The 17,764-nt window shown below is 39.6% G+C and overlaps 1 protein-coding gene across 1 annotated transcript in view; it reads left to right on the forward strand.

Annotated features, from left to right (window-relative positions):
• The first annotated feature begins 432 nt into the window (after window positions 1–432).
• EML6 (EMAP like 6) overlaps window positions 433–17,764 on the forward strand; it is a 282,524-nt gene continuing 265,192 nt past the window's right edge. The window contains exon 1 of the mRNA XM_054687741.1: window positions 433–642. Within this exon, the coding sequence (XP_054543716.1) occupies window positions 446–642 (197 nt within the window). The 5' untranslated portion in view covers window positions 433–445. The remainder of the gene's footprint in view (window positions 643–17,764) is intronic.

Consider the following 17,764-nt stretch of genomic DNA (forward strand, 5'->3'; position numbering starts at 1 on the left):
GCGAAGCCCACCGTGCACTCCCTGCAAACTTATGTGAGCGAACTGGGTAATCGGTTCTCGGATATGCAGATCCCTGATTTAAAGGCGGGGTGACCCCCCCAGGAGCCTCTCCCGGGAGCGGAAGCCCGCAGGTGCAGTGAGGCGTGTGCGCGCGGGTGCTGGCGCCCACGAAGACGCCTCGCCGGGGGAGCGGGAGCCCGGGCGCCCGCGGGGTCTGGCGGCCGCGCATCGGCGGCGGCGGCTCTTCTCCCGCGGCGGCGGCGGATGATGGTGGCTGCCGAGGCGCGGGGCTGTGTCTGCGCGTCGCCGCGGAAATCAGTGCTCGGGACTGCACCCTGAGCCCTTGGAGGTTCGCCGCAGCCAGAGCCTGGGTGAAGACAGACCCGACGCGCAGGGGCGGCGGACCCGCGCGCGGGGCCCGGGGGGCGCGTGGGGTCGGCTTATCATGGCGGATCGGACGGCTCCCAGCTGCCAGCTCCGGCTGGAGTGGGTGTACGGGTACCGGGGTCACCAGTGCCGCAACAACCTGTACTACACGACCGGCAAGGAAGTCGTCTACTTTGTGGCTGGGGTCGGGGTGGTTTACAACACCCGAGAGCACAGCCAGAAATTCTTCTTGGGACACAACGACGACATTATCAGGTATGGAGGTGGACTAGGGAGGTGGGAAGAGGTTGGATGTGGAGGGTGGAAGGGTGCCAAGAAGGATGGCCCACCTGGCTTTCCCGGGGTCAGCTCTGGGAGCCCATGAAATAAAGGATTCTCTCTGGAACTGCTTCGAATCACAGAAGGGCTGCTGATTCTAAAGCTAGGGCAGAAATGAGGGTGGGGGGTGTAGGTGGGAAGGGAAAGAGATCTTTTTTTCCCCCTCCTTATTCCTCTGGAAGGAATACATCTTAAGGAGTTGAGTGTCCTGCTGCTTTTTTGGTGTTCATTCCTGCCACAAGTGGAAGCATCCTGGGTAACTATCAAACACTTTTTCCTTCCCTAACTAGGTAAATGTAAACCAATAATCTGAACTGTGGGTATTATCTTGGGGAGGGTCCTCAGTAGGTTCCTCAGTTAAGCAAGATTAAAAAAAAAAAAATCTAAAACAAATTTTGCCACAGGTAATTGGAATCTTCATCCCAGATTCTTTGACACTGGGACATTTCTGCAGTGGGTGGGGAGCTTGTTCTCTAATATTTCACTTGACAGTGTTTTTATGCCACTAAGTATATTTATACACTAAATGGATGCTTCCACAGCATCACTGATTTTAAAAAAATGTTGGCAGCTGCTGAACCACAAAATCCTACTCGCCAGCCCACAGAATGACCAACATCTGCTAGCTGATGGCTAGGACTGGCAGCACAGGACTAGAGGAATAGCCTTTCCTATTCAATTATGGAGGGACATATTTTGATTCTTAGCCTGTCCTCACGTTTGGATCAGACACATTTTCCTCTGGTACTCATAGGTTTCTTGTGTGACAAACAAGGTGTGGTCCAGATGCTGTTCACAGGGAATCCCTTTCAGCCTTCAGGCAGTTCAGGAAGATTTCCATGATTCAGAACCTCTGCTCACAAGGAAAATGACTACCTGAAGATGGGCCACAACTGACAGAGGCCATATTTGTACCTTCCAAACTTGTGTGTTTGTTGATGCAGAACAACTTCCATCCCATTTTCAGCATAACTGCCTCTTGTGCTCTTGAGTCTTGAGTTTGCTTTTCATAATAGAATAAATGGTTAAAGCAGTGTAAATGTCTTAATTTCTCAGTAGAGAGAATGATATAAAAGACTAGTTTTCCCCTTCTCCTAGTTTTGTGCTCCTTCTAGTCTTTTTTTTTTTAAGACTAAAGTTGAAAAATTGCTAGAGAAAGTAAAAATTGTAATATTTGAAAAACAGTAAGTTTTTTTTTTTTTTAAAAAGAACTTGACTTTTAGAAGTTGAAGAATTTTAATTGCTGGCAATTATCCTAAAGATTTGGTGAAACTAATGTGTAAAACTTTCCTCATGTTCATGAAAAATGGATTTTTTCCCCCTTTCTCCTTGATATGATAGTAGTTGTGACTGGGGCATACTTACCTAATTCTCTCCTGGAGATTTTGCTTCTCTAATTGCCAATTTGACTATTAAAGTCACAGGTGCAAATGATTAACAGTGACTACTGAAAAGGTTAGATGTTTAAAAATTTAAACCCATTATGTTTTTGCTGTACCTTAATGCAGTGCTTTCCATTACAACATCAAAATAAGATATAGTCCTTTGGGGGAAGGGAGAGAATGGCAATTAAACAAAAAAATTCCCTGGGGTTAAATAATGGTAATGTGACAGTTCAGTGAACTACTTTAAGGATTTGAACACCTAATCTTGATTTTTTTCTCTAGTAGGAAAAAATTAAATGCACTGTTGAGACTGAAGGTGGAAATAGGGTGGAGTTGCAGTAAACCACTGTTACGACAGGCAGCTGGACTATGCCCGATAATATCTGGCATACTTAAAGAAACAGTCAGATTTGAAGAAAAGGTGAATGGAGTTATTTGTAGAACTGGATGTGCAGAGGGTGTCAGATGATGAAAGGAAAAAAAGATGAGCTAAGTTCTGGTTGATTTATTAAGGTGGGTATATCTTTATGCTGAGTAATGAAATAGTAATAAACCTGTCTTCAGAGGAAGGAGGCTTTGCTAAATTTTCTATGATAACTGGCTGGGTCTGAATATGTATAGGTGAGCAGAGTTCTTTCGTATTCGTGTATGTCTTTGCACATAGGAATAAAATTAAGTCCAACAGATTAAAAGAACACAAACCACAGATCATTATATAATTAAGAACTGTAAAATTAGAATGTTTATATTGTTGTTTTGTTTTACCATATGAAAGTAAATATCTTTTTTGGGTGAAGGTCATGCACAAACCTTAGTTTTTACCTTAGCATGAGGGACTCTCTAGTGTCATATCTTTCAAAATTTTATTCCCAGAAACATATTAGGTGTTTGAAACTAATATTATAAAATGTTAGGACTATTTATGTATAAATGTGTGTATAAGCATGACTATTTCATTCTATGAATTTTCATTCGTTTCTGCATATCTAAGTTGCGCTATTTTCCGCTTAAAATAATGAAGTTTGCCTTTGAATGAGGAGGACTGTAGCTAAGGTTTGATGCAAAAAATATTTTGGATTTTTTTTTAACTCCTTACATGAATATTAAAACTTCTCACTTTTGATTCTGTAAGATGAGATAATGTAATTGCCACTTGTAATTTACATTGGTTTGAAAGACATTCACAATGCCTACATCTCCTACTGCTTTATTTACTGTGCTGCTTTACCTAGAGTATTAGTTAGAAAGCAACCCGACAGATAATTGATATCACACTCCATTTGATAAAACCAGTGATCTCTGAGAAGACGATGAACTTAAATAATTATGTAGGATTTGGAGAGCTCATCAGAGCTCAGCATGTGTCCTCCTGATTTGACAGGTTGTTTTTTTTTTTAAAGCTTTTGGTATATCAAGCATAATATGATTTATTGAATGTGGTAACCTAGTTTTATTCTTTTGAATGATCACCCTTCAATACAGGCAACAGATTAAAAGGTGATGCTATATCATTGCCCTGACACGCAGCTCTGACACGGCAGCTCAATACTGACAGCAGTGTTTGCTATTGGGCTTACAAAAGGATTCAAATCAGGCTTTGAAAAAGGGCTTGAACAGAGACTGGAATAATTACTAACTTGGTTTCTACTTCAGGTAGCAGAACATGACACAGAAATGGAGTAAATGAAAGAAAAGGTCATGAACACATTCCCTCTCTTGTATCTGCCTTCTGTTTTCAGAATGGCTGCACTCTGGATCACTATGTTGCTTAAGATGTTTAACTCCTTACTCTGGATCACTATGTTGCTTCTGACTAGTTCCTTGTTTCAATTTTCTTTTCTCTTATTTTTTGGCTCTTTATTGCAAGGGAGGTTTTTCTGCACTGATGTTCTGGGGAGAGGGCACTGACTTTGACTTCACCCCTCAGGTGCTAATCCCACTCTGCCTTTTTCTGCCACCATGTGCGCCAATGACTTAACCTCTCAGGGTGTAAAGGGCTAATAATACCTAAACTGAGGTGTTATATTGGAAACAATGTATACAAACATTTTAACATGCTTAGTTTTTGCTCAATAAATGTTCTTAGCAGTGGTAGGAGTAGTATTTAATTAAATACTCACACATACACTAAAAACAAAGCAAGGATTCTTCATTGCCCACAGGCTGAAGTTCATATTCCTTAGGTTTTAATTTTCTCTTACCTTAGTCTTTCTGTTCTTATTTTTTCCTTTCTTTTTCAAAAGGTCATAAATTCTTTACTTCCCACGTGCCATATAATACTCTATGTAAGACCTTTACCAGCCTCTGATGAAAGGATGCATAAGTCATCCTAAAGTTTTGCATCTGTTGTCTCCAGTGCTACTCAATTGATATGTATCATTTTATGCCATTCTTTCATTCTAAATACTTTCATCTATAAATGTATATAAGACTCTAGGATGTGAATGAATTTTAATAAGCAAAGCCAACATTTCCTGAGTTCAGAAAATGTGTTTCTAGATTTATCTGACCCATGCTCTCAACAGCCGCACGAGATTGGTACTGTTAGCATTTCTGGTTTACTGGTGAGGAAATGAAGGCAGAGAGAGGTTAAGAACTTTGCTTATAGCCACTGTTAAGACAATAGAAAGGGAATTAGAACCCAAATCAGTCTGATTCCAAAGCCCAAAGCTATTGTTTCACTGCTTTGTAGCTGCTTTTATTATTTTTTTTCAGTGACATTCTCTATCAATGTGCCTTGCTTCTAAACAGAAGCAAGCTTTTTATTCCTTGTTATTCTGTTTACCAATCCTGTGCTTTATTCAAGAGTACTTGAAGTGGGTCGCTAGAACTCTGTCTAGACATGGAACCATGTTAAAGTTCACTTTTAGGAATATCACCAGCTTTGAAACAGTAACCTAAAACAGTGGTCTACTAGTTGTAACATGGATGAAATAATCTGATGTAAATACACTTGAATTTTTTGGATTTGAAGACATGAATCTAATAGCCGTGGTGGACCTGGAATGTTGAGTAAGCAGATTCACATGAAAGACTTGGAGATGTGACTTAATATTTTTTTTAGTCCTTTGTTGGATTGAATAAGGGAAACAAAGAATCAAAATCATGTTGTGTGCCAGTTCTGTACCAATTTATATACATACACAAACACATATGCAAATATATGCGGGTCATTTATTGAATCCCCCCCCCCCCGCCCCTTTCCCAACTCAGAGATAGTCTTTCCGTTTTATAAGTACTACTCTGAGAGGGAAAGAGATTTAAGTTACTCGGTGGGACCATCTATTGTTCAGTGGATCTCACTCATCATTGCAAGAGCACAAACAAAAGGTTTTGATGGAAGCTTATGGTCTGCTCATAAATTATCTTATGGTTATTCTAGAACAGTGAGACTAGAAGTCAGTCTATTTGGCAACTTATTAAGTTTTGTGTATTTTGTAAATTGGATACATTTATTCTCTCGTTTATTCATCTAAAACTCATTTCTTGTCTAGAATATACCGGGTACAAATGGGTGCAGAAGTGAACACCACCAAGTTCTGTCTAAATTTTTGTGGGGGAGGCCAACAACAAATGAATGAGAAAAACAGGTGAATATAGATTGGAATGAGAACTAAGAAGGAAATAATCATTGAGAAGAATTGAGTTGGATGAAGTTGTGGAAGCTATTTTATTTTATTTTTAGATTTATTTATTTATTTATACAAGCACTGGGTACAGTCAGAAGCACGGGAGGGTGAGAGAATTCACCAGAGCCAGAGTGGGGAGCAGAACAGGCAGAAGGACCGAAGTACACTGCTGAGGGGAGCAGCGGGCGGCAGGAGAGGTCTGCGCGCCATTTGGGACCCTCCTCTGGTGGCGGGGGAGCAGCCGGGGATAGAACCTGCGCTGCAGAGGCCGCGGGCACTTCGCAACCCAGCGCTCAACCGCTGCGCCACCGGGGAGGCCCAAGTGGAAGCTACTTTAGATAAGGGTCCCAGAACCCCTTTCTAGAGAGATGGCATTTCAACTGAGACCCAAAGGGTGAGAAAGGCAGAGAAGTGAAGATGGGATTGTAGAAGAGAGGTTACATAAAAAGGTGCCAGAGTGGGAGAGAAATTGTTGTGCCCAGAATTATTGCATACCCTGAGAATAACTAAGGTCAAAATAATTTTCATGCAGGTCATCAATGCCTCATGGGTTTTGGCACCATGTGTCCTAGATTTCCCAGGACAGTTACAGATACTCCATTCAGTTATTTTCATGGGTACATTTGATCTTGTCTTATCATGACTCTCTCTTTAAATTCAGAATATATAACTGTGTTTTTGTTTGGAAAATATGGTTGCTATGTAATGGGTCACTGCTTGAAAAACATTGCACTGGGAAAATTGCAGGTTTTTTTTTTTTTTTTTTGTGGGACCCTCGCCAGTGGCTGGGAACGAACCGGCACTGCAGAGGCTGCGGGCAACCTTGCAGCCCAGCGCTCAACCGCTGAGCCACCAGGGGAGGCCCAGGAAAATTGCAGTTTTATAAGGAAAAATACTGAAAATTAGATTATACTTTGGTGAGTGAAAAGCTATTCCTATGAAAGCATCTCTAAACAGGGCTGTCCTGGGCATCTCCTACCCACAAGGATGTGGACATGAACACACTTGCAATATAAGTGACATTTTTGTCTCCCAAAGTGAAAAAGGAAGCTGCTGCGAAGGCTGACATGCTACCTCTGCTTCTGGGACTGACTCTTCCCCAGGAAACTTGAACCACATGGAAAGTCATCCGTTAGTCCGTGGACTACATGCCTTCAGCAGCCAGGCTCCTTTTGTAAATTTGACTTGAATTTGTTATACTTGGATTTGTCTTAAATATGATTAAAGTATTTGAGAACAAATATCATTTGCATAGGAGTCAATAGGGCATTTGCTAAAATCCAGATTCAGAGTTAGTAAGTCTGGTAAAAGGCCTGACATTCTGCTTTTCTAACCAGCTCCTATGTGAGGCTGACAATACTGGTCCATAGAAGGCTCTAAGGAGCAAGATTTTTTTATTTTTATTTTTAATGCTATTTTCTTTTTACATCACTGATCATTTTTAAACAATATTTGCTTTCCCCCATCCCCTCAGGTTTAGTCCCCATAAAATTTCCTTACGCAATGCACCCATGCACCATCACCACAGTCCCCTGTGCTCCTCCCTCCCTCCCTCTCTCCTTCTGATCCCTCTCCCTCCTCTTCCCCTACAGTATGTCTCTGGTTTATAATTGTCTGTTTTTGCTTTGTTGTGTTTTTGTATTGTTATTATTTTTTTTACACTGATGTATTATTTGGTTCTCCTATATTTCTGCTATAAGTAAAACCATCCGATATTTTTCTTTTTCCTTCTGGCTTATTTCACTGAGCATAATTCCTTCTAGCTCCATCCACATTGCTGCAAATGGCATGAGTTTATCTTTTTTGATTGCTGGATAATATTCCATTGTGTATATATACCACATCTTCTTGATCCAGTCATCTATTTTTGGCATTTGGGTTGTTTCCAGGTTTTACCTATTGTAAATAGTGCTTCAATAAGCATAGGTGTACAGGTGTTCTTTTGAATCAATGTTTTTGTGTCCTTTGGGTAGATTCCTAGGAGTGGAATTGTAGGGTCATATGGTAGTTCCATTTTTAGTAGACTGAGGAACCTCCAGACAGCTTTCCATAGTGGTTGGACCACTTTGCCCTCCCACCAGCAATGTAGGAGAGTTCCTTTTTCACTACATCCTCGCCAGCATTTGTTGTTGCTTGTATTTTTTTGATATGTGCCATTCTTACTGGTGTAAGGTGGTATCTCAGTGTGATTTTGATTTGCATTTCCCTGATTATAAGGGATGTTGAACATTTTTTCATATGCTTATTATCCATTTGCATTTCCTCTTTGGAGAAATGTCTTTTAAGTTCTTCTGCCCATTTCTTGACTGGATTGTTTATTTTGTTTGTGTTGAGCCATGTGAGTTCTTTGTATATCTTTGTGATTAGTCCCTTATCAGTTGAATGGAGTGCAAAGATTTTTTTCCCAATCAGTGGGGTGTCTCTCTGTATTGGTTAATGTCTCTTTTGCTGTATAGAAGCTTTTCAGTTTGATGTAATCCCAGGTGTTTATTTTTGCCTTCACTATCACTGCTTGGGGTGATGAGTCTTTAAAGATGTTATTGGGATGTATGGCTTGTAGTGTTTTACCTATATTTTCTTCTATATATTTTATGGTTTCAGGTCTTATGTCCAGTTCTTTTATCCATTTTGAGTTGATTTTTTGTGCATGGTGAGAGGTGGTGGTCTAGTTTAATTTTATTGCATGTGGAGGTTCAGTTTTCCCAGCACAATTTATTGAACAAACTGTGTTCCATTGTATATTCTTTGCTCTAAGGAGCAAGATTTTATGGACCTCACTGCTATGTTTCAGAGCTCAATAGACCAACTCAAAATACATTTTTCAACTCAAAATACATTGCCAGCTAATGAATAAACTTTTAATAATATACATTGCATATATTTTATTAAATTCTTAAATGAACAGACCCAGTTTTTTCATTAAATTGACACGCTGTCCAGTGTTCTTTCTTCTCCAGAAAGACCCAACAGGAATTAGCTGGAACAAGTTAAGGAGATGGTGAGTCTATCCCTGTAGGCAGTGGAGATAGTCTTTCCACAGTCTTTGTGTAGACATGTGTTTTTTCAATTTCATGACTATATACCTAGAAGTAGAATTGCTGGATCAAGTGGTAGCTCTGTGTTAAACTTTTTGAAATAAAAATGCCAAATTGTTTTCTAAAGAGCCACTCATTTTATAACCTCTCAGCAACATAGGAAAGTATGTTTCTCTTCATCCTTGCTAATACTTGTTATTTTTATATTTTTAAATGTACCCATTCTACTAGGTGGGGAGTTATTCTCATTGTGCTTTTAATTTGCATTTTTAAAATGACAAATATTGATTATATTTTCATACATGAACCATTTGCATATCATCTTTAGAGAAAATATTCAAATCCTTTGCCCATTTTAATATTGGTTTGTTTTTTTATTGTTGAGTTATAAGAGTTCTTTATTTACTTGGATATAAATCCCTTATTGGTATATTATTTGCAAATATTTTCTCCCATTCAGTGAGTTGTCTTTTCAGTTAATAGTATTCCTTGAAACACAAAAGTTAAATTTTGTTGATGTCTAATTTATTTTTTCTTTTGCCAGTTATCCTTTTGATGTATAATTAGTACATACCTGCTGAATACCAGTCATGGATATGAATGAAAAGGTTGCACAAGTGAACCCTTGGGTGATTTAGTAGCGAAGGTGAATCTTCCTAACGCCAGATTTAAAATCTGCCTGTGACTCCTGTTGCCTGTAGGATAAGGTCCAAGCCCTTCAGCGTAGTCATCTTCAAGGCTTACTATGATGGGCTCTCCTCCACCAGCCACATCAAACTGCTTGCAGTTCCCTGAACCCAGCATCCTTTTTTATGTATCTTTATCTTGCAATTGCCATTTGGCTGCTTGAAGCGACTTCTCACTTTTCTACTTGTATAGTCTTTTGTATCCTTCAATCTTAGGGTAGCATCATCTCCTCCTGAAGCCCCTCAGCTCAAGACTCTTTTAGGCCCTCACTTTTTTATGCATCATGCAAGTACATCCCTTCTGGAATCATTGCACATGTTTTATTTGTTGACTTACTTCACCACCTGATCTGAGTTCTATGCATATCCCCATGCCTAGCACTTTTTGTGGACATAGTAAGGGACTTAATATATTTTTATTTGTTGTTCTTCATATCTCAAATTACTTGGAAAGAGTGAAGTGTGAAATGGGGATGAGATTTCTATAGAACTCATTCTATACTTGCTTTGTCAGGAGAAACTCTTGAAAATGTCTTCTTAGCTGGGCACTGAGAGGCAATATTCAGCCTCTTCTTTTTATAAAATATAAAAATTTGAATGGCTCCAGTGACTGCTATCTACTGCATTGCTCTTAAGTAAAATACTAAATTCTGTTTAGCTTCTTTCTTCTGCTGTTCTCCTGTTCTAGATGGAAAAAATGACCATTAAGGACAGTGTTTTTCTGTTGCAATCTGTCTGTGGACCTTACAATGAATGAAACACGCCTTCTGAGTGACCTAAGATTTTTTGGCTATGATAAAATCTCGATTTGCATCCCTTCAGATTTAGGAAATATGACTGTCTTTTAAGCCATTTTCAAAAATATGTGATGTTCGTAAGGAGAGTGTATGCAGACGTTGTGAGATAACACCTGTTGGCTCTTCATGAATTTAAGCCTTTTTTGACCCAGAAAAATTTCACCTAAAGGTACAGAAGTAGACATTGAAGGGCAGACTTCCTGGAGAAAGTGACTTTATCAATTTGGCAAAAAGGAAGAAAAGGGATAGGGAAAGGGGGAAACACCACCTATGGAAGAGCTTTTGGAAGACTCAGCTAATTAAAAGCAGGGTCTCCTGAAGGGAGAGTGAGTTCAGTATATTGCTAGGGTTAGGAGCATACTGTGGGAGGTGAAGCCTGGTGAGTGCTGGAGCTAGAACACTTAAGCGATTTACTGCATATCCTCTCAAAATTGGGAACTCAAAATTGAGTGCATTGCCACAGGGCGAAACAAGACCAGTGTACTTTTTTTTTTTAAGATTTAGGCAGATTATTGAAGACAGAGGAAATCTACTTTACTTCTAAGTAACCTTTTCCTTGAGATAGTTTTCCCACACTTTTTTCCTTTGATGCCAAGCTTAGAAGAGGGCATGGCATTGTACCTGGTGATTAGGTCTCTTGGATTTAATTACTAGCTCTGTCTCCAGCCAGATGTGTGACTTTGGGCATGGTGTTTGGCTTTTTGGAACCTCAGTTTCCTTATCTGAAAAGTGATTGGGCTGACTATATGATCTCATAGATCCCTCTAAGATCCTTTGTAAGTCCGAGTGCTGTGATTCTAACTTGTCTCCATTTACTGCTTTATTCTCTCTCATTCACTATACAACATAATGAACTGGTTTCTACTTCCAAAAATCCCTGGAATTGTTCTCTGGAGCAGCTGCACTGTGTCCCAGTGTTAAATGGGGCAGCTTCCTGCTGAACCTCTTCACAGCATTGGGCACTGTTGACCCATTCTACTCAATACCTTTTCTCACCTTGAGGTTGTCTTCCCTGGGTTTTCTTTCACTTCCTTTACTGCCTTAGCCTGTTTCCTACCCATAAACCTGCCCTTTACATCTAGGGGCTCCTTGACATAGCTTATCATGTTTTTCTGCCAAAAATGTATGATCTGAAATTAATCACGAGGAAACAAACCAGTGCATATTGAGGGGCACTACAATGCAAATAGCCTGTATTTTTTCCCAGAATTGCCTTTATTATAAAAGACAAAAGGGATTGAGGAACTCTTCCATATTAAAGGAGATTAAAAAGATATAATTAAATGTAGCCCAGATTGGGGTTGTTATAAGTAACAACATTGGGACAATTGGTAAAATTTGAATATGGTACTACCTAGCATTGGGTACTGAAAAATATTCTGAATTTGATTGTAGCAATGCAGTTATGTAAGAGAAAGGAACTGTTTGCTAAAATGTTCAGGACTGAAGGTAGTGAAAACTGTAGATTACTCTCAAGTGATTCATTAATAACAGACAGCAGCAGCAACAATAACAATGCTAATAATAATGTGTGTTTGTATGCGTTTGTGTTCTTCACAGCATCTGTTCCATGCTTTTTCCCTGAGATTTTTTTTTTATCATTTAAAGATCTTATTTATTAGAGGAACTGGGGTATAGGCCAGAAGTATAGGGGGTGGGGGGTGAGCAGATTCACCAGAGACAGAGTGGGGAGCAGAGCAGGCAGATTTACTGCTGAGGGGAGCAGTGAGGGAGACAGAGAGGTCTGCTGTGCCATAGGTGGGTTAGCTCCCTGGCCTGGGATCAAATTCAGGCTGTTGTAGTGATAATGTGACGACTTAACCCCTAGGTCACCAGGGGCACCCTGAGATCTCTTATCTACTACCTTCTCTGCTTATATCTATGTCCTTCCATTCATTCTATTTCAACACAGCCAACCAGATTGATTTGGTCATGTCAGTTCTCTGTTGAGAGCCCCCAGAGTAAATGGCAGAGCTTTTTAGTGGCCTCTAAATCTCTAGGAATGTGGCCTCCTGTTATCTTTATGATCTCATCTATTTTTTCCCCTACCCTTTCCTCTATTTCCAGTGATATTAGCCTGCTAGGTGTCGCTTGCATGCCCAGGTACTCTTCGGCCCCAGGATCTTTGCACTTGCTATCCCCTCTGCTTGTTTGCTTCCCCTCAGATATCTATCCACATGACTTTATTTACTTTCCTGTCATTTTCTCAGTGGGGAAAAATCAGAACCTAGTTAAAAATCAGAACCCCTCGGGGCCTTCCCTGGTGGCGCAGCAGTTGAGTGCTGGGCTGCAAGGCTGCCCGCAGCCTCTGTAGTGCCGGTTTGTTTCCCGGTCGCTGGTGAGGGTCCCACACACACACAAAAAAAATCAGAACCCCTCCCCCAACATATTCTTTATTACCTATTTTATTTTTCCCTTTACCCCTATTTTGATCTTAGTTGACACTTTTCTCTTGAATATTTACTCTACTTGGGCATGATTGTTTTGTTAATTCTCCTACTTGAAGTCACTAGAATGGTGTCTGGTATGTATAAGATGCTAAGTATGCATTTGTTGAATGAATATAAATGAATAACTTATATGTATTGATAATTTGTTTGTTTTAAGATAATACCCTTGGAAATTCTGCTTGAAACAGGATTTCTTTTGCAAACTCTCTTTGATAGACTGTGAAGTCTGTGGCTCCCATCTCAGAATAATAGGATTTTAAAATTGTTTTACCCTTTTACTGAAATATGATATAGATGCAGAAAAGTGCACATATTACAATGTACAGTTGGAGCAATTCTCACAACCTGAATGTACCTACAACTCATTCATATCAAAAAATAAAACATTACCAGCACCACAGAGACCCCCTTGTAGCCCCTTTCTGATACAGCCCCACCTCAAAGGTAATCTCCATTCTGACTTTGAACAGCACAAATTAGTTTTATTTAAAGTACTTCCCCTGTCCCCAAATTTTATTGATTGGCCAATCATTTACACAACTATATAATTTTGGGAGTACCATTTTGGCCCATTCACACGTTTACAGGCTTCACACAGCTTCCACCAGAGCTCCAGTGCCAATCTTTTCCTCTATCTCCCCCTCCCTTCCATCCCTCTGGTAACCAGTATATTTTCCACAGAGTGTAAGTATTTTTTTCTGTACTCTGCAGGTTTGTTTTCTTTGGTTATTTATTTTCCACAAAATGAGTGAAACCATCTGGTCTTTCACTTTCAGGCTTATTTCACTTAACATAATCACCTCAAGATCTATCCATGTTGTCCCACAAGGCACCATTTCATTTCTTTAATAGTTGAGTAGTATTCCATTGAGTGTACATCCCACAATTTATTTTTCTAGTCATCTGTTGATAGGCCTTGAGGTTGATTCCATGTCTTGGCTATTGTGAATAATGCTGCTAAGAACATAGGAGTACATAAGTCTTTTCACATTATAGTTTTCATATTCATTGGATATAAGCCTGGCAGTGATATTACTGGCTCATATGGTATTTCCATTTTTATTTTTTGGAGAAATTTCCATGCTGTTTTCCATAGAGGCAGCACCAAATTACAGTCATTACCAAAGGTGGAAGAATGTTCCTTTTCTCCATATTCTCACCAACATTTGTTTTTTCTGATCTTTTTTCATATTGCGTTATTTACATAGGAGTGAGGTGGTAAGTCATTATGGTTTTGATTTGCATTTCCCTTATAAGTGATAGTGAGCATTTTTTCATGTACCTATATGACATCTGAATGTCTTCTTTGTATATCTGTTTAGGTTTTGAGGCACTTTTTAAACACAGAATTTAGGGGTTTTCTCCTTTTTTTTTTTTTTAAAGATTTATTTATTTATTTATACAAGCACTGGGTACAGTCAGATGCACGGGAGGGTGAGAGAATTCACCAGAGCCAGAGTGGGGAGCAAAACTGGCAGAAGGACCGAAGTACACTGCTGAGGGGAGCAGCGGGCGGCAGGAGGGGTCTGCGTGCCATGTGGGACTCTCGCCCGCGGCCGGGGATTGAACCGGTGCTGCAGAGGCTGCTGGCAGCTTTGCAGCCCAGCACCGCTGCGCCACGGGGTAGGCCCTTTTCTCCATTTTTTTGAATGGGTTGTTTGTTGTTGAGTTATATAGTTTCTTTATATATTTTGGAAATTAACCCCTTGTTAGACATATGATGTACATATATCTCTCTCTACTCCCTAGATTGCCTTTTTATTTTTGGTTGGTTTCTTTTGTACTATGAAAGTTTTTGTTTGTTATAATCCCACTTGTTAATTTTTGCTTTTGTTTCCTTTATTGATTGAGTTGTAACCCCAAATCAGATCTGCAGTTGATGTCTAGAGGTGTATCACATATATTTTTTTAATGAATTTTATGGTTTCGGGTCTTATATTCAAGTTTTTATTTCATTTTGAAGTAATTTTTGTGTATGGGGGTAAGTAATGATCTAGTTTCATTTTGGGGGGCATGTTTGCCTGTAGTACTTTTAAAAGCAATGATATAGTATGTATTCTTTTGTATTTGATACCTTTCAGTCAACATTGTGCTTATGAGATTAATCTGTGTACCTGCATGCCTGATCTCAGTTCTGTATTTTTCTGGAATTAATATCATAGTTTTTTTTTTTTTTTTCCCTTCAACTATTGATGGGTACTTGGGTAGCTTCCAGTTTCTGGTTGTTTTTTTTTTTTTTTTAAAGATTTTATTTGTTTATTTATACAAGCACTAGGTACAGTCAGAAGCGTGGGAGGGTGAAAGATTTCACCAGAGCCAGAGAGGGGAACAGAACAGGTAGACTGACGAGGTACACTGCTGAGGGGAGCAGCAGGCAGCAGGAGAGGTCTGTCACGCCATGTGGAACCGTTGCCGGCAGCTGGGGATCGAATTGGCACTGCAGAGGCTGTGGGCAGCTTCGCAGCCCAGTGCTCAACTACTGTGCCACCAGGGAAGACCCGGCTTCCAGTTTCTTATGGCTACTATCAATATTCCAATACAAGATAATGTGTATATGCAGTTCTCCTAGGAAGTGGTATTTCTAGAACATGTGATTAGCTTTGCTAGGAACTTTCAGAGTGAATATACCAATTTATACTCCTACCATCAAAGAATATTTTCCAATATATAAAATAAAAGGATTATTTTTGAAATATGAAATATTTTAATGTTATATATTATAAATGCTTCTTTATTAAAAAGATTTGACAGTTCTAATGATTGCTATGATTTCAAAGTAGTGATGAAATCACTACTAACTCTAATATGATTAGAAAATATCTGTGATAATATTGATCTCATGCCTACATTCTGAATGATAGGAAATACCAATATCTAAGTAAAAATAATATTTGTTAGTATTTTTTAATTACATCTAAATTCATAAGCTCTCCTGATTCTTTTAAGGGATACATGGTCACTAGGTTAAGAATTCCTGCTTAGGGGCCTCCCCTGGTGGCACAGTGGTTGAGTGCTGGGCTGCGAGGCTACCCACAGCCTCTGCAGCACCGGTTTGTTCCCCGGCTGCTGGTGAGGGTCCCACAAAAAAAAAAAAAAAAAAAAAAAAAGAACTCCTGCTTAAAGGAACAAAAATTACTAATAAAGATTTCTTGAGTATCCACTATGTATAATATACTGTGCTAGGGATTGGAGACCCAATAGTGAACAATATAAATCTCACAAGGAACTAATAATCATAAGCACAATACTCATAAATAAGTGAGCACCTGGATATGGTGTGCTCAGTTCTATGATAGTTACCCAAGGTATTTGAGAATCCTCTCACCCTCCCGTGCATCTGACCTGTCCCCCAGTTCTTGTATAAATAAATAAATCTTAAAAAAAAAAATAGCTGACTCTAGACCTGAGTCATGGAAAACACAATTTCCTGGGTCATGGAAAACACAATTGGTTTCTGAAATATCTTCTTATGCTAGGATATGCAGCAATGGTCTAAAATAAGGGGATATACTATAATGTCACAAGAGCCAGCTTGAAGAAACTTACTCTGGCCACACTGGGATTATTTGAGCATGAATTGTCCATTGAATGAAATCAAAACCCATGGAGTTTTATATATTGATATAAATAAATGGGGGGAAGAGAAAGCTCTTCTTTGAGTAGAATGTCAACTATTAAATATAGGTGGAATGATGCAGTTAGAACATCAGTGGATACTATAATAGTAATGAAAGTTTAAGGAACATGATATTTATATAACACATTACTATAAGATACTTATTCATTACAAAGGAAAAACAGTACCTACAGTGAAGAAACCTGACAGATACTACCTCAGCCAAAAGATTAAAGCTAACACTTACAATAATTCTATAAGCCAAGTCATTTAAAAAAAGGTTCCTCAAGTGGTTCTGGGTTCCAGAATCCCTGTTCTATGTTTGCACTGAGATTAGCCTTTGAAAGTATAGCTGTGATTAGTCCCTGCTTTGCTTAAAAGCTCCTGCTAGCTCTGTTGCGTCTGTAATGGCTTTAGTCAGTTGGGCAGGGCTCTACCTACTTTCTTGCCATCCTCTCCTACCATGACTCTAGTTCCCTACCCTCTCCTCTTTGTTCCCATCATACCATACTCTTTCAAGTGACTCAGATGGGTTTAATCTCTGTTACTGCAGATAGTTCTGCTGCTTACAAGATCCTCCTCTCTACCTGGAGGTCAGACTCATGTTCTTTAAGAGGCAACTCCAGTGCACGGTCTCTGTGAAGTCCTCCCTGATTTCTTCTTGAGATGGAATCAAGGTTTCTTTCCTCAGTACCCCCCACAGCATTTTCTTCATCTCTCTCGTGGTACTTCTCATATTATGTTGTAATTTTCCATTTGTGTATCTTCCCTACCACAGCTATCCAGCCTACCTGGCACCTCTGTGTCCTGGAGTACTTTAAGTGGTGTAAAGAAGTAGGGGTCCAGAGCCAGTGATACCTAGATTTGATTTGATTCTACCATACAACCTCAGCTTCTTCCTCAGGGTATAATGGTAGGGTGTTATAAGAATTTAATTAAATAAAGCATGTAAGAAGTTTTACATAGTGAGTTAAACAGAAAGAAAGAAAAAAACCTCATTAGGCCCTGAGTACAGTTTTGAAGAAATACATGTAAATATTTTACATATATTTTTCTCTGTAATCCTGCAAAAATTCGTAGGTATAGTCACATAGCTATATTTGACAGACCCAGCTTTGAACCTTTCTCACTCCCAAACCATGCATTTTCTATAAGTGGAGGCTCATAAAATCGGTGTCTATGAGCAAGATGACTCTTGCTCTCCCAAGAAGGGGAGAGAGGGAGAGGAGAGATGAGGGTGAAGGAGAAGAATATGGGGAGGAGGGAGGGGGAGAGAGAGAGAGAGAGAGACACACTACACTTACCTAAAATAAGAAGCCTATTACAAAAAGTGTAGAGTTGTAGTCTCCGACCCACTCATGGGAGTTGTACTGTTTCACTCACTCACGGGGGAAGGATGGTGGTCAGAGAAATTAGTGGATGGAGATACAGATGAGATGAGATAGTCTCTTGTATGGGTGG

The sequence above is a fragment of the Talpa occidentalis genome, unplaced genomic scaffold, assembly GCF_014898055.3.
Source record: "Talpa occidentalis isolate TD23 unplaced genomic scaffold, MPIMG_talOcc4v2.1 talOcc4.5, whole genome shotgun sequence".
Classification (NCBI taxonomy): Eukaryota; Metazoa; Chordata; class Mammalia; order Eulipotyphla; family Talpidae; genus Talpa; species Talpa occidentalis.